This window comes from Cyprinodon tularosa, unplaced genomic scaffold (assembly GCF_016077235.1).
Source record: "Cyprinodon tularosa strain WSP-4 unplaced genomic scaffold, ASM1607723v1 ctg191, whole genome shotgun sequence".
Classification (NCBI taxonomy): Eukaryota; Metazoa; Chordata; class Actinopteri; order Cyprinodontiformes; family Cyprinodontidae; genus Cyprinodon; species Cyprinodon tularosa.
Genome location: NW_024038682.1, coordinates 662,362 through 686,217, shown reverse-complemented (window position 1 = coordinate 686,217; position 23,856 = coordinate 662,362). Strand labels below are relative to the sequence as shown.

The 23,856-nt window shown below is 36.3% G+C and overlaps 2 protein-coding genes across 12 annotated transcripts in view; one reads left to right on the top strand and one right to left on the bottom strand.

Annotated features, from left to right (window-relative positions):
- cdkl5 (cyclin-dependent kinase-like 5) overlaps nt 1–10,083 on the bottom strand; it is a 56,383-nt gene extending 46,300 nt beyond the window's left edge. For 5 of the 8 annotated variants that reach the window (XM_038283217.1, XM_038283220.1, XM_038283224.1 and 2 more), the window contains exon 1: nt 9,627–10,079. The gene's annotated coding sequence lies outside the window, so the exon portion shown is untranslated. Of the gene's footprint in view, nt 1–9,626 lie in introns of all 8 variants that reach the window. The other 3 variants (XM_038283218.1, XM_038283222.1, XM_038283219.1) reach the window with 3 other exon arrangements.
- A 4,291-nt stretch (nt 10,084–14,374) lies between these two features.
- The window catches only part of scml2 (Scm polycomb group protein like 2), a 31,567-nt gene continuing 22,085 nt past the window's right edge, over nt 14,375–23,856 (top strand). For 2 of the 4 annotated variants that reach the window (XM_038283277.1, XM_038283274.1), the window contains exons 1-6: nt 14,375–14,469; nt 18,906–18,957; nt 19,065–19,133; nt 19,446–19,516; nt 22,865–23,099; nt 23,524–23,612. In XM_038283277.1, the coding sequence (XP_038139205.1) occupies nt 18,936–18,957; nt 19,065–19,133; nt 19,446–19,516; nt 22,865–23,099; nt 23,524–23,612 (486 nt within the window). In that variant the 5' untranslated portion in view covers nt 14,375–14,469; nt 18,906–18,935. Of the gene's footprint in view, nt 14,470–14,672; nt 14,779–16,704; nt 16,723–18,905; nt 18,958–19,064; nt 19,134–19,445; nt 19,517–22,864; nt 23,100–23,523; nt 23,613–23,856 lie in introns of those variants that run through there. The other 2 variants (XM_038283275.1, XM_038283276.1) reach the window with 2 other exon arrangements.

Here is a 23,856-nt window from a genome sequence, read left to right as displayed (position 1 = left end):
ATGACAGCGACATTATGATTTGGAGTGGCCAAAAAAGCTCTAATCTCAGAGCTGAAGAGTTATGTGGAAAAAAAGGTGACCTAAACACTTGACTCCTTCATTATTTTAGTCCTTTTGGAAAGAAAGGGCAAATGTTTAGGGACACTATTAGGTGAAGCATGGTGGAGTAATCCCAAAATGTTTGACTAGAGTCATACAATTCAGACACTAGACTATGTAAATATTAAAAGCAAACTAAGGTTGAATCAATATAGTGATAAGTAAGATCTTTAACCTTCTAATAATTTATTGCTTTTTCCTCATTGCATATATCTAACTGTTTAATTTATAATGATGTTCTCATGGTTTGGTCCACTTTTGTTGCACTCTATAGCAGTCTCTTAACCCTTTAACACTGTAGTCTACTTTGCAAAACATATTAAAGTATTTTGACATGCAAGCAAAGCATTTTCATAATTTCCAGTATAAAATTACGAGTGAGCATAGCACCTCCTGGTGCCTTTAGTATCCAATTTTAGAGTTTTTTACTTCTTAAAGTAGATGATTTAGAGGCTGAATTCAGTCATGTAAGTGGAAAAAAAGTTACACTTAATTTCTAGTTTATACAAAAAATTCTAGGAAATTGGGCTGAGGAGATTTGCATGCCTTAAATTGGCTAAAAAAAAAAGACCCTTGCACCTGCATCCCCCCAACACACACACACATATAACTAAAAGAAAAAGGTATATAGGCATTTCTGTAATGTCACAAGACTTCCATAGTTTTTGGATAAAGACATGACTAAATAAAAATATTGCACAACACTACCCATCTAAAATTGTCCCAAAGGACACCATTTTGAAAAATAGATGCAGAATACTAATTGCAAAATTAGCATTAATCCACACCTCGAAAACAAATAAGCGTCAAGACTTGGCTAAAGAGGCATGGTGTAAATCTAAGTTTCTGTGTGAGAATACCGAATTATGTAAACATTCATGGACAAAAAATACATCCAAAATATACAAACACCTTGAAAAATAAAAGTAATAATATCTAATCACATGCAATTTTTTACACCGTGAAGTTTTAAATCAAGTCTGACCAAGGTCCAACCCAAAATAACTATAAATTTTCAGGTAGCCAAGCCAACTTCCTTTTGATAATATCCAAAAATATTCAAACACTTTAAGGTCAGACCTGCTATATGTCTTATTATCTAAACCTGCAGTACTATATATATGGATTTAATCTGACACCTTTTCTGAAATAAAATACATTTTTATCTAACTAATACTTTTTAACAGACATCATAGATATCCCTGTATGCATGAGCTTTCTTTATGTGCTTCCAGATATGAAACAACCAAGGAATCATGTTATACAGTTTCCTTTAGTACGCAACCAGTTTCATAAGCTGGTCTTCATATTTACTGAAAAAAAATCTATCCGTAACATAACACCTCTCTAATTAAGGATTTTCAACTGATCCCAGGTTTAGATTACACTCACCGGGCACTTTATTAAGTACACTTGGCTCACTGCTTGTTAATGTAAATTTCCAATCAGCCAATCACATGGCAGCAACTCAATGTATTTAGGCATGTAGACATGGTCAAGAATATCTGCGGCAGTTGAAACCGAGCAACAGAATGGGGAAGAAAGGTGATTTCCTTGACTTTGATCGTGACATGGTTGTTGGTGCCAGACGGTCAGGCTGAATTCTTTATAAAACTACTGGAAATTTCACACACATACATCAACAGGGTTCTTAGAGCATGTTCCGAAAAAGAGAAAATATCCAGTGAGCTGCAGTTCTGTAGGGTCAAATGCCTTGTTGATGCCAGAGGTCTGAGCAGAATGGCCAGACTGGTTCGCGCTGATAGAAAGGCAACAGTAAGTCAGATAACCACCCATTACATCTGAGGTATACAGAAAAGAATTTCTGAATATACCACACATGGAATCTTGACACGGACACTACAGCAGCAGAAGAACACACCAGGTGCCGCTCCTGTCAGCTAAGAACAGGAGACTGAATCTACAGTTTTCCCAGGCTCACCAAAATTGGACACTAGATGACTGGAAAACATTGCCTGGATTGAGGATTCAATTTCTGCTGTAATTTTCAATATTAGGGACCACAGTGTACCCATCTGATGGGATCCATGTCATAACATGTGAATCATCTTAGACTGGTTTCTTGAACATGAGAATAAGTTCACTGCACTCAAAAACCTTTCACAGTCATAAGATCTCAATCCAATAAAGCACCTTTGGGATGTGGTGGAATGAGATTTGCATTGTGGCTGCGCAGCCAACAAATCTGTGGCATCTGCTTTATGGTATCATTTCAGTAAAGACCAAAGGTCTAAGAGGAATGTTTTCAGTACCTTGTTGAATCTATGCTGCAAAAGAATAAGTAGTTCTGAACGCAAAATGGGTTCCAACCCGGTAGTATCAAGTTTTACCTAAGGGGCCAGTGAGTGTATGATCACATTCTTTTGCTAGAATGTGGCCCTTAGTATGGGCCAACATTCAGGTTTTGAGTCAAGGAGGCTTATTGAAAAAATGATAACCAATAGTCATGTAACAATGCAAAATTACTGATTTGAAACAACAGCATCAGTTTTATTGACTTACATTGCATTACTGTAGTTACAACTATTTCGGCTCTTCTTGTACCGCTATCTTTAGGGTTTATATGGGTATTCTTTTATTACATTTTTTTTTTCTTATCTTCAAGAATGCTTACAAGGTCAAACATTGATGTTGGACAAGAAAAAGACCTCTCCTGCAGTTTTTTTTTCTGATTTCTGTCAGATTAAGGTAAGAACTGATTGTGTTACTTAGTGTGTTGTAGACCTTGCTTTGTGCCCTGTAATGTACAAACAGGAGGGGAATCATCCGTTAACTGTTACTAAAACATCATTACTAGAAAAATATCCAGTAGGATTTGTATGCTAGTACAATTAAGAGTTTATTTTATTGTAATAAAAGGGCAATCTATAATTTATTTTAATCTATTTAATATCCATTACTAATAAGGCATTTTATCTCAAGGACAGGACAAACAGATCCAGTTTATAAAAACCAACCCCATACAATGATCCAGTCTTAACCAAAAGTACAGTCACCAAGTACAGGACCTAGTCCTGGTCCTAAACTAATCTAAAGGCTATGTGAAGATCTGAGGACTCTGCAGAAAAGACTGTTTGCTGTGATTTTTCATGGCGTAACATTTTCTAGGTGAGATGTTGTCATTCTCAATTTTTCTCGGTTAATTATACGTAATACAACTACCAATTGAGGGTTTAGTGTCAAAGAAATCTCATGACTGAACTTAATTGTGCAAGCGCTTCTCTCTAATTACCACATTGGAAATGACAGAGCTCTTAAAGTGATGTCTTAGCAAAAGTTTCAGCGAGAAACATTTCTTGCATTCCTAACTTCTGTATTTTTTTTTTTTACATCAATGCTATACATCTCTTGCATATGTTGTTTCCCTATCAGTGGTGCGCACAGGGAGGACAATGAATGCAGTTGCCCTTCCTTCTGACCCAATTGTTGAAAAACGTGTCCTTGTGGAAGCCAAAACAAGCACTAAAGTGCCCTCTTGGATCCCAAAACATGTGCTTGAGCAACCCTCACCGAAGCCAAAACATGTGCTAGAGCAACCCTCATGGAAGCCAAAACATGTGCTAGACAAACCCTCTTGGGAGCCAAAACATGTGCTAAAGTGCCCTCGTGGAACCCAAAATATGTGCTAGAGCAACCCTCTCGGGAGCCAAAACATGTGCTAGAGCCTTGGGAGCCAAAAGATGTGCTAAAGCGACCCTGTTGGGAGCAAAAACATTAGCTAAAACGACCCCCTCAGGAGCCAAAACGGGTGCTAGAGTGCCCTCTTGGAACCCAAAACATGTGCTAGAGCTACCCTCTCGGGAGCCAAAACATGTGCTAAAGCGACCCTCTCGGGAGCCAAAACGTGCGCTAGAGTGCCCTCTTGGATGCTAAAGCAGGTGATAAAAAAGTGCTTTCTACAGTGGTAAGGACACCCTATATGACGCCTTTTTTTTCATTCCATCCTTTAAAGATAGGGAGCAGCACTGCTCCCTATCTTGACCAAAGCACTTGACACAGTGACAATATAGCCCTAACAAAGCTGGAAAACAAATGTGACACAAAAATAGACTAAAAGAGAAAGTTCTGAATCTGAATGAATTATCTCCTGATAATAGGCTATTTATCCGAGTCTAAACAAACGTATATTTCAAACGTAAAATTGTTCTTTTGGAATTTGACTTCGTCAAGCAAAGCCTCTCAATACACTGGTTTCTCTGGATTGGTGTGTGTTTGGATCTATCACTGCATGAAAAGTGAGATTTTCGTCCCCGTAAACCCCCGTAAACTCCCGCAGATCTGCCTGATTTTCGTCAGTTTCCGACAATTTGCAACCCGTGCTTGTCCGCGTTTGTCGTGCCACAAATTGTCGGAAACGGACTCTGACGTACACTATATTGCCAAAAGTATTTGCTCACCTGCCTTGACTCACATATGAGCTTAAGTGACATCCCGTTCCTAATCCATAGGGTTCAATATGACGTCGGTCCACCCTTTGCAGCTAGAACAGCTTCAACTCTTCTGGGAAGGCTGTCCACAAGGTTTAGGAGTGTGTTTATGGGAATTTTTGACCATTCTTCCAGAAGCGCATTTGTGAGGTCGCACACTGATGTTGGACGAGAAGGCCTGGCTCTCAGTCTCCGCTCTAATTCATCCCAAAGGTGTTCTATCGGGTTGAGGTCAGGACTCTGTGCAGGCCAGTCAAGTTCATCCACACCAGACTCTGTCATCCATGTCTTTATGGACCTTGCTTTGTGCACTGGTGCACAGTCATGTTGGAAGAGGAAGGGGCCAGCTCCAAACTGTTCCCACAAAGTTGGGAGCATGGAATTGTCCAAAATGTCTTGGTATGCTGAAGCATTCAGAGTTCCTTTCACTGGAACTAAGGGGCCAAGCCCAGCTCCTGAAAAACAACCCCACACCATAATCCCCCCTCCACCAAACTTTACACTTGGCACAATGCAGTCAGACAAGTACCGTTCTCCTGGCAACCGCCAAACCCAGACCCGTCCATCAGATTGCCAGATGGAGAAGCGCGATTCGTCACTCCAGAGAACGCGTCTCCACTGCTCTAGAGTCCAGTGGCGGCGTGCTTTACACCACCGCATCCGACGCTTTGCATTGCACTTGGTGATGTATGGCTTGGATGCAGCTGCTCGACCATGGAAACCCATTCCATGAAGCTCTCTGCGCACTGTTCTTGAGCTAATCTGAAGGCCACATGAAGTTTGGAGGTCTGTAGTGATTGACTCTGCAGAAAGTTGGCGACCTCTTCGCACTATGCGCGTCAGCATCCGCTGACCCTGCTCCGTCAGTTTACGTGGCCTACCACTTCGTGGCTGAGTTGCTGTCGTTCCCAAACACCGTCAAAATACGGAGCTGAGCTATTTTTTGCTCCCCTCCGGTCCGTCCAGATCAAGACCCGCTATTGCAATCGCACCAAACAGAAAAAAGAATGTAGAGAAGACCCGGTTTGTCAAATTAAATTATAGTAAAAACAGATCGGTATCTAGAAATTAGAGCATAGTTTGTATATATTCCCAAAAACTAAGAGCAATTAATTAAATAATTGGATGCAGACTATTGGTGCTTCAACAGACCAGGAAGAAGTTGTGAGATTCTAGAGTGAATCTCACAACTTTAAAAGAAAATTCTTATTGCAGGAATGGATGAAGAGATGATGAGTTTGGAAGCAGAGAATAAACAGAGTTCATACAAACTATGTATGATCCTAGTTATCCCTGTTACAAAAATCGGCAACAGAAAGAAAATATTTGGGCAGAAACTGAACATCTGCTGGATGATGATGGGGATTTTTTTAATATGTCAGATTCAATTAAGCGTTCACAGGTTTTATACAGGAATGAGGAGCTCTAATTTAATGCTCTTTTAATGCTATTAGAAATAATTTTAATGCCATCAACAAGTATCATGTACACAAGTTATTAGTTTACATGAAATAAGGAGCTGTAAGCACAGTTCCATGACTCAAGTTTATATATATATATATATATATATATATATATATATATATATATAGATAGATAGATAGATAGATAGATAGATAGATAGATAGATAGATAGATATGGATAGATAGATAGATATATAGATAGATATGGATAGATAGAGAACATGGTGAAATCATCTTTACTCTCGACAGGCTGCAGCCATGTCATGAATTCCTCTTTTCCAGCCACTTTTTGCAGTTTGCATCGTCCTATTCTCTAGCTCTTTCTCGAGCTTCTTTTCCAAACAACTGCTTTATGATCAATTGCAGCAGTTCTGCGCAAATTAATTGTGTTAAAAAAATGGTCACTTTTTAAACACCACAATGTATTAAATAAATACAAATGCTGGGAACCAATTTTTTTTTTTACATTTCTTTATTATTTTGTTCTATTCAGCTACACAAGCATCCTCTTTAAACTACTAAGAATTGTGCTATAAATGTGACTTTACCCGATTCTTATGTACACCTTAGTAATTTATTGATATGCCGCACAATGTCCTCCTTTTTGGTGCTATAGAAATGGCCACCCTAACTGCAGAGCCGCCATCTTGTCCTCTATGGACTACAACCTGGAGTGCATCGAATTCTCCAGCTGAGTGAGACGCTCATTCATGTCGGCAGTATGTTGGGCAAGCTGACGAGACAGTCCGCTGATAGCAATCAGCAGTTTCTTCTCGTCAGTCTGCGGGCTGGCCGAAAGTTGTGGACTAAGAGCAGTTGGAGGCGAGTTGAACGCGAGACGTCGTGCAGCCATTGTTCACGTAACAACAAAATACAAACACGGTAACTGGAGATGAAGCTCTTCTGAGTATAGTAACACAAACATGTCTGCTAATATGCTGGTCTCGCGAGAAGTCGTAGTGCACAAAAGCTCACACGTGATTGGACGATGGGGCCGAAGGCTCATCAGGCTCCTCCAATCACATACGACGTCATTGTTATACGGAAGGACTCGCGAGAAGAGCTCGCGTCGCTCCTTTCTGGAAGGTGGCGGTAATGCACCTATAAATTGTTTGCAATTGCAATTGTTTGTCTCCATAAGATGAATTTGAGCAGGTGGACATTAGAGATAATAAATGCAACAACAAGTTTTTGAATCAATATTCTATAAATAATATGTACCCAGGAAGAAAAAAAAGCACAGCTCTCTTACAAAATTTTAAGAAATCTATGATAGTCAAAATTAGGACAAATTATTTGAAATTCCCAATTCCTCCTAAATATAAAGAATTACAATTTAAAATAATAAATAACATATATCCTTCAAATGAGTTTTTAAGAGAGAGATTTAAGTTTAATGTTGAGAATTGTGGCTTTTGTACAACTCAATTGGAAACAACTAAACATCTTTTTTATGAATGTAAAGAAGTATTAAACTTATGGGATCAACTTCGAACCTTTCTGTCTTCTAAAACAATAAATTTAGATTTTATTTCCTGGCAAAACATTTAATTCGGTTTATCCATTAAAGAAAAAAAATTTGGAATTTTTAATTAATATTCTAATAATTGTAACAAAGTATTATATCCATAAATGTCGCTATGCAAAATGCTCCCTCTCAATCTCTGCTCTCAAAAATGAACTTTCCCTTTTCAAAAGATGTCTGAGAAAGATGCAGAATTTAAATGCAATTAAATTGTTTGAGTTAATTGAAGAATTTCAGTTGGTAGTCCCCACTGATTAATTTACTTTAACTACTATTATTATTTTATTTATTTTTATTTATTTTATTTTATTTTATTTTATACTTTTTTCCAGCCTGTGCATTTAATTTTATTTTTCAAAAGCAGGAGTTGTGATATTTCTTCTTGTATTGAAATATTTGTTATTGACTTGTTATTTGAGATTGTTATTGTTTTCTTATATATTCAATAACAAAAAAAAAAAAAAGTGGAAATCTAAAAAAAAAAATTAACCATTACAGCCAACTGATTCTGATTAAAACTAATTTTTGAAGTAAATTATTTTGTGTATTTTTTTTACATAACATTTGCATACACAGTAATCTAGCGTACTTTAATTAAATAAATCAATTCAAGCTAAAATGTAAGAGTCTATAATTAGGCTATACTGAGCCTGATCTATTTCTACCATCTATTTGGGGGATATTTATTGCCACACTTTGGGCCACTTAAAACCAATTTAGCATGCTGACCTATGTCCTTATGACCACAGTGTACCAATCTTCTGATGGCTACTTCCAACAGGATAATGCGCCATGTTATAAAGTGAATCATCTCAGAATCATTTCTTGAAACTTTTCCACTTAAGTAATTGTGAATTGAGCATATTGACAGACAACATTTTATTTTTTTATCTTAAATGCAAATTAAAAAAAAAATAATTACAGCTCTAAATGTATTGCTCTGTCAGCTAAAGATCTGTTTTGGTCTCTATACTTTAATTAAATAAATCAATTCAAGCTAAAATGTAAGAGGCTATACCTGATCTCTTTGTATCAGAGATTTTCTTACCCAGGGTTGCAGGGGGGGGTAAAACCCCCCCTGCAACCCTGGTTTGCATTTGTATAGCTCACAGCATGTTCATTTACATGTTAAAGCCTCCCCTAGAATTCCATGGGGGGGAGGCATGGGGGGAACACTGCCTAAGAAATTCCACGTCAATTTCTGACAATTTACGGGAGTTTTCGTCGAAGCCTGCAAATTGCCGTAAACTGCCGCTAACCTGAAGTTCCACGACAATCTACAGTGCCGTATATTGACGAAAATCCCACTTTTCATGCAGTGTATTCAGCAGAGCAACAGTGCAAAAAGAAGAAAAACACTTTAATGTTGATTTGACTCACGTGCCTGTGTGTGGGCGTTTTCCTATGCAGTGTGCAATCCACACATCTTAGGCTTTCCAGGGAAAAGCAATGATGTGGATGTGCAGACCATCGAGGATGGATATGGTGTTGAGGGGGAGGCAATAGACAAGTTGGAGAAACCTGAAATACATGGAGACTTGGTAACTTTATTAAAAACCCCCCACCAAGAACCAGTTTTAAGTGGATTTAAATGAAAAATAAAATGGGAAATATTTGTTCAATTCCAAATACTCCAGTGATAGGTAGAATGAAAACCAACCTAAGGGCCAAAGTAGGTTGAAGTGTTTTAGGATGCGTGAAATAAATAGCTTAGGCTCGTGCGTCCGCGTGCACAATTGAGTGTGCGCTCGCGCGTGTTTGTGAGGTGAGAGGGAGGGAGATAAAAGGGGGATAGTAGCTAATGCTGCTCTTCCCTCTCTCTGCATCGAACTGCGTCTCTGGCGTCGCTGCGCTGCGGAGCGCAGCACAATTCCATCCCTGTCCACGCGTTTCTCAGCCTACACAGGAACCAGTGCATGCATCATAGAGAGCTGCCAGAGCATGCTCAACACAGTGCAGCAAATCAGTACACACCGACAGGGCTGTGGGGCTTACCCTCCACAAGAATGACATTAGCCTAAATGCATGCGCCTGCAACGATTAAATAAATAATGATAAATAAAAGCGATCAAATAAAACCCAACGTTTACCTGCATGTGTGATGTGTCGCCTGAGAAAGATCAGACGCTGTGAAGCAGAGAGCATAACTGCCTTGAAAACGATTATGTAGGGAGGTGAAGAAACATCCTGCGACAGGAGCGAATAAACACGACCGGTGCGTCGTGACACGATCAAATGTCTTCCCCTCTCCAGGTCTGTGGGCAGACAACACCTGGATCCGCACAAATAACGTCGATGGCAGAAGGGTCAGCGTACCGTCAACAGCTCTTCAGAGGCTTGGTGTTCGTAGCCTCAGTATCAGCTGGTTATAGCAGCAAAATCGTCATTCCTGTGAGCGACGCAGCGGAGAGCCAATAGAAAAACGGACGTCTGCGCGTTCCAGCAGTGCGCTTCCATCCACGGTGAACTGCGATCAAATCAAACTTTTATTACATATAGTGCAGCATCTGTTGAATGGAAAGTATTATGGGTGGTAATCGTTTTTCTATGGAGTGAAAAACACACGAAACAGATTTGTCTGTTCTGCATAATGCAGTTTCTGCTCGACCTGATGAGCTTCTGATCGCCCTTCCTTCCTTTCTCCTCTCTCTCTCTCTCTCTCTCTGCTACACCTCACCTCCAGGATGGCACTAATGAGGAATCAGGGAGGAGGCATTAATTCTAGTGTCTCGACCTGTTTCATAAGACGAAGAGATCTGGGACGTTTCCAATTACCCCTCGATCTGTCTGGTAAATGGCTTCGGAGAAAAAACAAACACAAAAATAAAAAAATAAAAACAAAGAAAACAACTAGCTGATTCCACAAGGTTTTTTACATGGGAGAAAAAAATGAAGCAGTTAGTTTTCCCCCATATAATTATACCAGAATATCAACATTTTAATATTTAAAATATTAAAATGTTGATATCCTAATGCAGTTATATGGAAAAAAGTAACAACAATATTTACACATCCCCTGTCTAAGTTTTAATGTCTGCTACAAATGTCAGTGGATAGAGAAATAGAACTATTTCAAATAATGTATGGTTCTACTTTTAAACAGCTGAATGATCGTTTCTTTTAGCCTAATGTGGTCTGTTTTAAATAAAACAGGGATTATCATTTAAAAATACCCAAACTCTCAATATAATTATAATTTTTGGAAACCTTGAAATATCTTTACATTCATATTAGCAAAAAAACAAAAACAAAAAAAACATACAAAAATTTGTAGGTATACAGTTTGGACTTCCATGAAAAAAAAAAAATCCAAATATTTATAATTTAGAGTCGCTTAAGCCTCACAACTAGACTAAATCCTCATGAATATAGATGATACTTTCCCATTGGCTCTGTTGAGGAGTCACAGGGGAAGGAAATTGCAGCTCATAGGAGAACAAAATTACACAAACGCCTCGAGTTACATTTAAAAGTGTTCACACTAAGGTAGCTTAAACATATTTGACAGAAAATTAACGAATTACACATTTTAGATTATTTAAATACATTTAAATACAATAAATACCTGTAATTGTGTGCATAGTTGAAGATTTTTCTTTATTTAGTTGTCGTTTGGTTACAGGAAAACAAAGAGAATATCGATTTTTTTTTTCTCAATTAAATAGTTGAACTGAGAGGCAGAATGACGAAATACATTTGAGGAAAAGCTTATTCTATATTCTAAATATTTGGAGGATTTTAACGATATGCGCTTAATGGGAAATTATTAATTTAAGACGGACGACTTTAAATTAATATATACTTTAAATACACATAAATTATCTCCGTGAGTGTAGGCTAAATTGATTTATTTGATCAAATACTTTTTTATTCCCAGCGGCGTAGGAAGCGGGGGGGACGGGGGGGACATGTCCCCCCCAATATAAAAGCCAGGTGGATATGTCCCCCCCAAAAATTGTACCGCAAAATATTAGATTTTGACAATTTTTTAACTATCGTGCTTTTATTTTGAAGGCGCAGCATAGCGTTACGTCACTGTACTCCCCCTCCCCTCTGTGAACTGTTGAGTGTTTGAGCACTCAGAGGGAAACAGCGATACAGAAAGTCAGAAACTTGTTAATGAGGTAAAATGGTCTGTCGGGAATGCTGCTATGAATATTGCCTATTTATAACGTCTTGTTGTCAGTTCACTTTCATATATAGAAACTGAATCTTTTTGGTTTAGTCATCTTAGTCTTGTAGGAAGAGGATTAGGGCCACTGAAAAAAGTTAACTGATTTTTAATTTTTTGTTTAGTTTAACATGGGGGAAAAAGTCAGAATTCTGACTTTTCTCAGAATTCTGACTTTTTTCTTCTGACTTTTTTCTCAGATTTCTGACTTTAATCTCAGAATTCTGACTTTTTTCTCAGAAATCTGACAGATGATTAATATTTCTAATCAATTTACAGTTTTTTTTTGGTGGGGGGGGGGTGCTATACAGATATATAAAAACAAGAAGGTCTAACTAAAAAATAATCAGAATATATGTTTAGAGTAAAGATTGACTACTTGTGTTTACACAAGCACACAATTTCAAATCTGCTGAGCTTGCTGTGCAAGAAAATGTAAAATATACGTATAAAGAAATATAACAGGAAGTACTGCTAAAACATAAACTAAATGTTTAATAATGTAGATATTGGTTTAAAAAATTCTTCAGATTTGGAAATTTGGAAGGAATACATAATTTTGGAATTAATCAACAAATCTGTTAAAAAATAAAAATAAAAAAGTTGCACTTTTTAACTTGAGGAATTTGTTGAATAACTTCATAATTATGAGTTTAACTAGTTGGAGGTAATGCTACACTTCTCTGCTTCCTGTCCTGCTCATAAAAGGTAAACATTATAAACCCACCATTAATTTTCTACACTATTTGGAAAACACAACACAAATGTAATATAACAAAAGTATGTTTAACAACAAACATGTTAGCATCAAGCCATAGCCATGTCTGTTTTAGAGACTAGCTCTCTTGTTTAATGACCTTCTGCTCCTCCATTAATGAGGGGACCCCTCGGGCACGTAAAAAGTTGCCTAATTCTGTCATTTTCCACCAATGTGTCACTGGCTCTCTCAAACAACTCACATCTTTGTCAGTGAAGCTGAGTGCTCCACATCTCTGCCTTCATGGTGCCCATCTACATTAAGATCCAAAATTCTGAGAAAAAAAGTCAGAATTCTGAGAAAAAAAGTCTTAATTCTGAAAATAAAAGTCAGAATTCTGACTTTTTTTCCCATATTAAACTGAAATAAAAGGTAAAAATCACTTAATTTTTTTTTTCTCCAGTGGCCCTAATCCTCTTCCGTAGTCTTGGGCTGATCACTCATCCAATATTTAACTGCTAACTTTCTCTAGACGTTTGCCACGCTAGCCAAAATGTTTTTTTTATATATTTTTTTTTATATCTCATTTCAGTACAATGCCACCACCAACTAAAAGGCTGAAACAGCAGTAGGACTTACTCAGATTTTTTTAAAAGAGAAACGTCAGTGTGAGTAACAGTCACCTAACACAACTTGTGTTGAAATTAGCCCGGTCTGGGCGTGCGTTTTACGAGGATTTTTAATTTTTTGCATGGTTTTGATTTGCCGAAATGGACAGATGTTATACCTGCCGCGCTCCTGATCATTAGTTAACCACAGGGAGAATTAATTCTAATTCTTAGCAGCGGCGGCCGCATTGGTCGTGCAGCGGACTCCTGCACAACCACTAATTAACCAACTAATTAACTTCTGCATCTTTATTTCCTCAAATAAACTGCTGGCTCCTCTTTTTACACTATAAACAGATTAACACAACATTGAAAACTCTGTAGTTTTCTCTGTTCTGTACTGCAAATTGGAATTAAAGGCGCCATTTCTACCAAAGGTCTGGACAGACTGGCCACCTGTCTAGGGTGGACCCCGCACCAGCACCTCCCGACCCCACTAAGGGACAGGGTGTACAGAAAATGGAAGGATGGATGGATTTCTACCAAAGGTTGATAATGCGTTTTTGAACCAGATGCTTCAAAGCGCCCTGTCCATAATTCTTCAACACACTGTCAGCGCCCTCTGTCAGTCAACCTATATAAATTCATTTTTGACCATTATTGCAAGTTTGACAAAATAAAACATATCAAACTTTGCACTTGTGTGGCCTACTGAATTGTTTTGATTTTCTAGTGCGTATGCGGACACTAAATATGCCAAGGGCTGAAGCCCTTGAAAGACATCTCCCTTTGCTTAATAAAAGACTCCAGTCATTTTGTTTGGTGATATGCTCACATCTTATGAACAAATGCATTATGTTAATTTTAAATGCATTATTTTTGCAAACACATTTATAAAGGAATAAAGAAAAAGATTAAATAGCCTTTTTTAAGTAGCGTACTTAAGATATGTTTCTGTTGAATATTTACGAATCTCAGATTTCCGACATGTGTCCCCCCAATTGTAAACATATTCCTACGCCCTTGTATTATTCCAATTAAATGTTTAAAAAATACGTACATTTTAATCCTATTTTTCTTACTTCTTACTGAATATAAGTTACTTGTAAATTTCTATTCTATAATACTGCAACATTGTTCCACAATGTGACCTTCTTGCACCTGTGATGTTTAATCATCACTTTCTCTTTTTTCCTGCCTATAAATCAGAAAACAACGCTTCTACCCAACTGAAACATCAATGATTTCGTTCCCTTGTGTTCAAACCCCAACGCAAGGACATTTCTGCTATTAGAGGGACTAATTATTAACCCCCTCCTGCGTTTTTTTTTTTTTTTTTTTGGAGCGCTCCGGTGGAAAACATGAATTACAGCACTGCGCTGTGGACATGCGCGGAGCTGCAGCGAATATGGCGGCTTGCATTTGATGGAAAGTGAGGAGTCCCTCATCAAAACAAGGTTGGTACCGCCGCTGTCTCCTACGCTCGTGGACCGCAGGTGTGCGGGATTGCTTTAGTTATTTCCATTGCTTCTCACCTGTCTCTGTTTTTTATCTGCGCTGATAGAGAGTTATTACTGTAATCTATGCAGGCGGACGGTCGGAGAGAGAGAGAGAGAGAGAGAGAGAGAGAAGGGGCGCTTACTGTGAATACTCTGAATTCTGCAGATATTCCTTCGCTTTTTCATTGCTGCTGAGTCTTGCACTAAAGATAAAAGGATAAAACATGTAATGCAGCATTAAGAGACACGCTGTAGGTGCATTGTAAGGTTAGTGTGTGCACCGTCCCGCCCACAAATGTGATCATAAACAAATAAAAATGCGTCACATACTTTTACTCACCTTTATTTTAAGGCATGTTTTTTCAGCTTGTATGTATAAATATAATATATATATACAAAAAAGACTAACTTTGATGTTTGCTTGTCTACAGGGCGTCTGGTTATTTTCTGCCATTATTTATATTCTTTGTGGGAAACTGTGCGTAAATATAGTGGGGGGAAAAACTGCTGATGTTTTATATAAGTTGGAAGGTGATGAGATAATAAGCTGCAGAGCGGAGGCTCACACCCATGTCTCAGCCTCGGAGCTGCAGTAACATGAGCCAGACCCTCCAAACTGTCCTGTCATTTAGAGGGAGATGGTCCAACTGGGCTCTGGAGAGGATTTTTGTTGTTGTTGTTCTTTTTAAAAGAAAACAAAAGAAATAAAAACATAAGCAATTTAAAATAAAGACCTGAAACCATCCATTGAATTCTTTAAAAAGACACCAAAAAGTTCCAGAATCAAATTTTTCCTGCAAAATTATGAAGTACAAGACAATTCCCTCCTCCATACCCCATTCAATTGTCTTATTTCTCATTAAAAAAACGGAAAAGGTGCAGATCTTTACACATCTCAGCAACATTTTTTGTTTTGTTTTACTATTTTCTTCAAGAATGATTATAAATATTGCCTTATTATTTTGTAAGTTATCCAGAGAGTGACACAGCTTTGCAATTAAAGCATGTTGTGAGATGTTGTAGAAATGAAATTTCTTTTCTGGATTTGAAGCTTTATATATTTACTTATTAGTTGTTATAAAAAAATGTCAAAATAGCTTGTTTTTTGCTTGAAAAAATATTATTTTGGCATAATTTTTGCATATTCAGCAGTGCATGGTTTAAAAATAGCACAGTTATGTTAAAAGACCTTTGTGTATTACCTAATCAGCTGAATCAGACAACCTAGGCTTTTCAAAAGATATTCAGTTGTTGCTTCTTTTGAATTCTTAGACCGTTTCCTGTTAATCATGTTCAAAAGAAATTCGGAAGAGAAAGTAGAGCCTTTAATACACATGCTGAGTACATTTGCTTCTCTTTGCAACTTATTCATTGAACAAATAAAATCTAAACATGTCTCATCTTTGTACTTTCAACATTTTTGTTTTTTGTGATAGAAACTTCGATTAGAAATAATAAAAATAGTTTTGCAACACAACATTATCAAAATTGTTGCTCTTTACTCTAATTGTTTAGTATATGTCAACCCAACCTTTGACAACTGTGTGTGATAAATATAGCCTTGAGTGTGTTTCAGGTTTAGATACTTTAGCTTATAAAATTCAACAGGAAATATTAATGTTTTTCAGCTTTTGTAAATGACCTATTGTGGTGTTAAACGGTTTTTATTGAAAACTAGTTAAACTGTTAACTATTTTTATATTAGTTTTGGTTAAATTTGACATTGTAATACAATTAATTAGCAAAAAGTTCCTGGAGTTAAATACTCACATATCTATGTACTATTTTTTCTTAAGAATACCTTAGATATAATAAAAGGAAAACTTATCAAGCAGGTGGTAAGAACCAACCTTTGCTGCTGAAGTTTAACCTGCAAAAACAGATCCTAGGCCATGTTTGAAGTCTCGCCACAGTTTAGATTTTGTTAAACTTTACACCAGTCCCAAATCATCTTAGAGCCAGTGGAAATAAGGGCAGTAAAAACTTAAGTGCTTCCTGGTCTGCAGGGCAGTTCGGTCTGACCCTCCTGAGCGACGCAGACAGACCAACACAAACACACCCAGGCTTTCTGCAGGAGAGCAGGAATCCTTTTCATGTCCCACATCCACACATCTTAACGGCTTTTTATTGCAGCTTGAGCTGCTTTACGATTCAGACTCGGTGGAATTCACTGGAAAGAGGCGCTTCTGGAGGAAGGAAAGCTCCAACTTTGTAAGATTTGCAGAAGTTAGATTCTAACGTTTAAATTCATGGATCTGTTACCTACAGTAGTGTGTAATGTTTTTGGTATTATAGATTTAATTTGCAGGCATTTTAGGACTGGACTTTCCAGTGGGACTGTGCTCATAAACCTAATTTTGACTTTTGACACAAATTTTCGGCTTAAATATTTTGCTAAATACTATATTTAATGGCAAAATTTTAATTTAGCTTGATTTGGATAAATATTAGTAATGTAACTAAGCTATCAGGGTTGGAGGAATGCCTCAAAACCTGAACAGTCAGACCTTACAACATCCCCTCTGAGCCAGTAGTTTTTCTCTACATAGTAATGTAAAATATTTTGGGGGGAGGGGGGTTTCTGCTATTTTGGCCAAATTTAGATAGTAGCTGTTTGTGTCTATGACATAAAGGATTGACAAATAGAATAACACTTTAATTGAAATACTTGCACAAATTCCAGAACTAGGTCTGAGACAAAAAACCTCCCAAATGTAGAAAACTAAACTGTTTTATGTTTGTTTGTTAGTTATATTTTTAGGCAAACTTATAATGCCTTCATTACATTCCTAAAAAAATCTACTATGCCTTAATCACTTTTCAAATTTAATGAAAGCAGCAAAATCCCACACAAGGGCTGCTGATAGATCAAAGTGGTCTGAACAGACAGAGAAATTGAGCTCTAGATTTGAACAAAACTTCTTTTGTTTTTTACTGAAATAAATTGAGGACCATATATTTTGGACTGAAATGATTAAACGGATTAATCTTAATTGATTATTGAAATAATCATCAAGTAATTAAGTAAACGATTAATCCTTAACTGGAGTGTAGAGACTCTAAAACATGCATTTAGCTGACAGAGCGACCCACTTAGAGCAGTAATTATAGCAAGATTGTAAAAAAAAATATTTGTATAATTGCCTTAAATGCAAAATAGTCTTTGCATTTAAGATAAAAAAATAAAAAATAAAAAAAATAACTTTTATCTTTCAGTCTGCTCTATCAGGGACTCCTCAAGTGGAAAAGTTTTAGTTTCACCTGGTTTAGTTTCGTAAAAAAAAACTTCTTTAAGGAACCTTTGGCTATCCAATTATGAATCGATTAATCAAAAAAATAACAGCTTAATCGATTCGCAAAATAATCCTTAGTTGCAGCCCTTCATATATAACTTTAAAAAGAAATGGCTACATCAAAGACAGAAAAGACAAAATGAAGTGTGGGATTTTTAAAAAATTTTTTCTTACATTATTTTACATTCTTGCAAAATATATGTAAAACGCCTTAAAATGAATAGTCTTTCCTTAAAAGAAAAATTAATATTGTGTTGTAAATGCGAAAAATCCTATAAATTTTCCTTTACCAAAAACTTTATTTGTGTCCCTAGTATGTCTTGTTTGTTATCTTTTTAATATTTGCTCTGACTGACAGGGTGCAGGTGAGCAGCTGTTCTCCTGCAGCCATTTACTAACTCATTATATTGATACTGGTTTACTTGAATGACATCTTGTCTCATCTTTCCCATTTTGAAAAGTGGTTCAGACAAAAGGGCCCTCAGTCTCACAGATTTGTAGTAAATACTTCCTTAACACTCTCATCAACCAGAAAAAGGGACGTGTAAAAATGCATTTGCTACATTTTTGGTTTAAGTTTTGTTAAGGTTGAAACTAGATGTGTGAAAAAAAGACACCTTAAAGTGTTTTTTTTTGTATTAAATTTAAAATTATAATTTCAAATCATGCTGTAATAAAATACCAATTTATTAAAACTTTTTTTAATGTGTCTTTTGCAAAAGGGGGGTGCACTGTTGTTAAAAGCAAGGGGTCGTGTATAAGGATCAATATGTTATGTTTTAAATAAAGCCGAATCTGAGAGCCTAAATAAAGCTGTCATATTATAAACAGAGCCTCGCATGTGACAATGATGCAACCTTATTTTTTAATTAGAAAATAGGTATTTCAATTTTTTAATTTTTTCCCCCCTTTAGTATTAACGTGTCATTCCAATGCAATAAAATTCCAATGTTTGAATGAAACATCAAAACTTCCAGATGGCTTCAAGACTAAAGGAGAACCTTTTTTTAAATGATATTCAGAAACATATATTTTTTTTTATTCACTGAACCTTCGTGCGTAATTAAAAACGTGAGCTCTGTTTTTCCTGTTTCTCGGTAGGTTACCTCTTATCCAACTTGTCTGGTCATCATGGGCCGAACGCCACAAAGAGGTAGGCATACATTGTTAATTTTGTAGAATTGTTCTTCTGTTTTACCATTTTATTAGTGTTTTTGGTGCTTAATGTCTACTGATGTTCATCTCATTTTCTAATTCCAGATCCAAAAGAGGAGAAGAAGGAGAGGCGGAGCAGCATCACAGCAGGCTCTGCCCTCGACAAATCAAACGGTCAGCTATTCAGACCTCTGTCATGCTGCTTTTTATTGTTGAGCTTTTCAGTCACACTTCGCTGCTAAGGCCTTATCTAACGATTAAATCACATTTTGGTTACCAGAAAAAGAACTCATTTTAAAACTGTTGAAAACTAGGAGCATTGCATAAGTAGTTATTTTAGATTTCAGAGCGATATTTTTGGTATATTTGCATATTTTTATGATACTTTTATTAGATTTTTAAAGCAGCTGTAAGTACTAAGCAATATTTTAAGATCAACAGCTTTGTTTAATTTAATCAGTTTGTCCCTCTTGTCTTTGTTAATAGAGCCTTTTAGTTGGGAAGACTATCTGAGAGAAACCTCGTCTGTAGCAGCATCACCTTCTTGCTTCAAACAGGTACCTGATCTTCACAGGATGCATGTTGATTACATTTTCAGTTTCTTTGTTTTTAGTTATTTCATCAATCCTCCTGCTCACTTTTTCTACCTACATTTATCCCTTAGTGTTATGTGTAAGATTGAACTTAGTTGTTCTCTTTCATAAATTACTGTTGCTTCATTTGAAGGATCTTTTTATGTTTGATTTGACGTGCAAAAGATACAAACTATAATTGTTGTTTACTGCGACACATATGGATATTTACATATTTTGGCAGAACAACTTGATTCTCTCAAAAGGAAAAATTTAAGATTAGCATGACCAACTGTTTTACTAAGATGTCAAAACAATTTAAAAGCACTTTAGTAAATGTTTAGTTTTTTCCACAGAGCTCTGTTAAATAAGCTGTAATTGAAATACTTTTTGAAAATGGTGTTTTGTGTTAATTTTTTATTACTTATATGCATGATAAATGTAAAACTCTGACTTTTTAAAATGCTGCACCAAAAATTTAATCAAAGTAATAAAATAACTAAAACTTTTATGCATGATTTATATGCATGATTAATGGAATACTCTGACTTTTTTAAATGCTGCACCAAAAATTTAACCAGAGTTAAAAAATGACTAAAACTAGTACTTGCACTCATTAAAATTAAACCAGTACTAAGAATTATCAAATGATTGTAACTAATAAAATTTCCTTTATATAAGTAATTGAAACTAACTGAATTATAGAAAAAAACTAGCTACAGCTAAATAAAAAAAAAACTAGAATGAAAAATTGTAAGCCATTATAACCTTGGTGGTGATGCAATAGTTATCATTGAATACACCAAATGTGTGCCTTGATTGGCTCTGATTGGTCACTGGCCTATTAAATACTGAAAAAGAAAGACTTTTTACTGTTATTAAATTTAGTTGGTCCTTAATTGCATTAAAAGTCAACATATTCTTTGATGCACTTGAGCAAAAGCCAGAGAGAAAAACTGTGATGAATAAATGGGGGGATGTTACTTTGCTAACATTTACTGAATTATATAAATCATCTATTAATTACATATTCTGAAAATTAGTAAAGGATTATTACACTTACAGTAACTTGAAAACATATATATATATATATATATAAGTTAAAGATTAATTAATTATTAGAATAAGTTGATAAGTGTTTTAATAACTGATTAATCATCATTAAGCCAATCATTTGTTTCAGCCTTAGAGTCATTTCCTCTCCATATTGAAAGTATTAGGTTTAATGTTAGGTGGTGGAAGAGCTGACGTGTGGGAATGATCAACCAATCACGAGGAGGATTGGGATGATTTGATGATGTTTAAAAAAAATATATCAATTTAGGCTAAACATCAATGTAAAAATGTAAACAATCTTTCCGTGCAGTCAGAATAACTCCTTTCATATCCGTAGTTCATCCAGAGTTTTAATTCTGCCAAGTAGGACTTTCACAATAAATAATAAATCAGTTATTGGCATAATGAAAGTGTTAATGTAATACTTTTTTACTCCAATTTAGTGGTTCTCAAACTTTTCTAAGTGGATCTCTGCTGTGGGAAAAATATTTCTATATTTATGCCCTCTATTTTAAAACCTGAATGTGAGCTCATTTTGTTTTCTGTGTTGCATAACTGTATTAACCTAGGCTGCACATTTGCTAGACAAAGCTAAGCCTTAACACTTATCTAACTGACACCTGAGAATCTGTATTCCAGTGAGATGTTCTGGAAAGGGCTTCAGTGTTTTTCACCATCCCTGTTTAAATTACTGCTATTTAAATCCCCCTCAGCTGTTTAAGTGTCAAGTATTAGTTTGATTCTTTGACCAGAACTGACTGGCAAAAACTGCATCTGTTCTCCCTTGCAAGGATTAAAAAATGCTGGTTAAATGTAGACCACCAATCTTGCTCGTGTTGGTTAGCCTAGTAATTTTTATTGTGGAAACAGCTCCACCTTTAATTAAAAAAGAAGATTTCCCTTTTCTGACGAGCCTGTTTGATAGTTGAACGAAAAAGAGTCAACTGAAGTTAACAATATCATAGTAAAATAAACTAAAATTCATCATATTGGACTAATTGGTAGAATTTGAAGAACACTGAGTAGTATGGAAAAGTTAGTTCTGCCCCCAAAAAATCAGGGGAGTTAAATTAAGCAACTCTATTTAGTTTTAGATTTTAAAATAAACACTGAACAGAGTTTCTCCCAGAATTCTATTCTACTTGAAAATCTTTGTTTGAAGACTGAGGAAAGTTTCAGAGCTAAAACACTGAACAGAGAGCCAGGCTTGAGCCTGAAGTTTATTTATAGTCAATCTATCTATAGTGAATAGTTTGCTTTGTTAGCTACATGACCTGAGTAATCCTCACCCCTCTTAAAACGCATGCACTAAAAGCAATAGTTGTGGAATTTAGGGTTGTGGCCCAGGATGCAGAAGTCTGGCTTGGTCACCTGTTTAAATCCCAGCTCCATCCATCTCAATCATGTCCTGCAGAAAGACACTCCATCCACTTTGCGTACTGATGGTGGTCAGTAAGCAGGTCATGTCAAAAGTTAAGTCTATAAACCAGTGTTAGATGAATTCATACCTGATAAATGTTGAACTAAAATTATTTGGTTCTGACTTTGTCACAGTTTCTACTTTTGTTACCCCTTTAAATGTTATTTCAACTCAGTTTAATGTGGAACAATATACTTTAAAAGTGTTGAATTGAGCACTTCCAAATTTGCTGTGCGTGCTTCTTTCCTCTTGTCTCTCTCCATTTATACTAAAAGATGTAGATGACAAAAAGTTTCACTCAGGTCTCCACTCATCCCTTCTCTTATCATTTGTGTTGCATAGCATGAGGGCCATGTGACTATGAAGCAGCAAGCCACTGAAATGCTTTTTGATATTTTGAAAAAGAGAGGAAATTGCTTTCAATGGCAAACGCAACAGCTTGAGTGTGGGAGCTCTTTGGATTTAAACTAAATGACAATATTATCATTTAATGCAATAATTTCTGTGGAAATTTATCATCCAACAATATTTGTTCTGTTACAGACCTGGTACGGAATAAAATAGCTGCTTCACATTTAAGGTATAAAATGTTAATCCAGATTTAAAGCTTAGACTGTTCATACAATTTATAAGGAATTTAATTCAATCTATCAATCAAAACCGGACACAAAATGTGCACACAGTAGAAAAAAGCCTTTACAAAAAATGAAGATAAATTGACTAACATTAAAATTGGCAGGTCAGACCAGAACTGAATCAGTTCTGCCTATTTAAAGCCTTGGTCTTGGCCACATTTAAGCCACATGAACAAGGAAACCAGTTAAAATGACTGAATGGGTCTTTTTCTCTCTCTGCAGTCCAGAATCCCACCTTCCAATGATTTCAAAGCAGGTATGAAGCTTGAGGCTCGAGATCCCCGCAACTCTAATTCAGTCTGCATTGCCACGGTGATGGGCATGATGGGCACTCGCCTGCGACTCCGCCTAGATGGCAGTGACAACACAAATGACTTCTGGCGGCTGGTGGACTCTTCAGAGATCCAGCCGTTAGGAACCTGTGAAAGGAGTGGAGATATGCTGCAGCCCCCACTGGGTGAGCATCTTTAACCCCTAGAGCTCAAAGCTGGTTCTCAATTAATTTAGAAGTAGCATTAAGGAACCACAGTAGCACACTTGTCATTCGAGATTTCAAATATGTCACATGCATTAGTTTTACATACTTCATGCTAGTTTACAATAAAAATATGAGCAAATTAATTTGAGTATTTGGATATGCACAGCCAGATAATTAATGTGTTAAACATGATAAACTATAATACAGTTGTAACAGTGAAAAAACAGCACTATTTATATTGGATAACTCACTTTTTTAAAGTTTCTTTGCCATTTCTACCCTCATTGAACTCACTTCTTTGTATCCAATTTTCCTCCATTAAAAAGGCACAAAAGCAGGCCCAGAATTTATTGGACAAATTCACAAGATCCAGATGTGTTAATGATTTTTACACCATGTCCAGGTTTCAGGATGAATGCATCATCATGGCCCATGTTTCTCCTGCGGACTCTAAGTGGTGCAGAGATAGCTCCCGCCTCTGCTTTTAAGAAGGTAAGAAGGCAACCCGAAGAAGATCTAACTTCTAGAATAATATTATGAACGTGTCACAAAGGAAGATCTCATCACTGATACCCATATTTTTCTGAAGGTTTATTATTATTCAAATAAAGTCTGTATTTGATTAATAAAAATGTTTTTACGACCATTATTTATGTTACTGTTGGGTGTGCCGAAATTACAGGGATATATGATTAAAACATTACCCTGTGAAAGTATTAAACTTTGTTAGATTTAT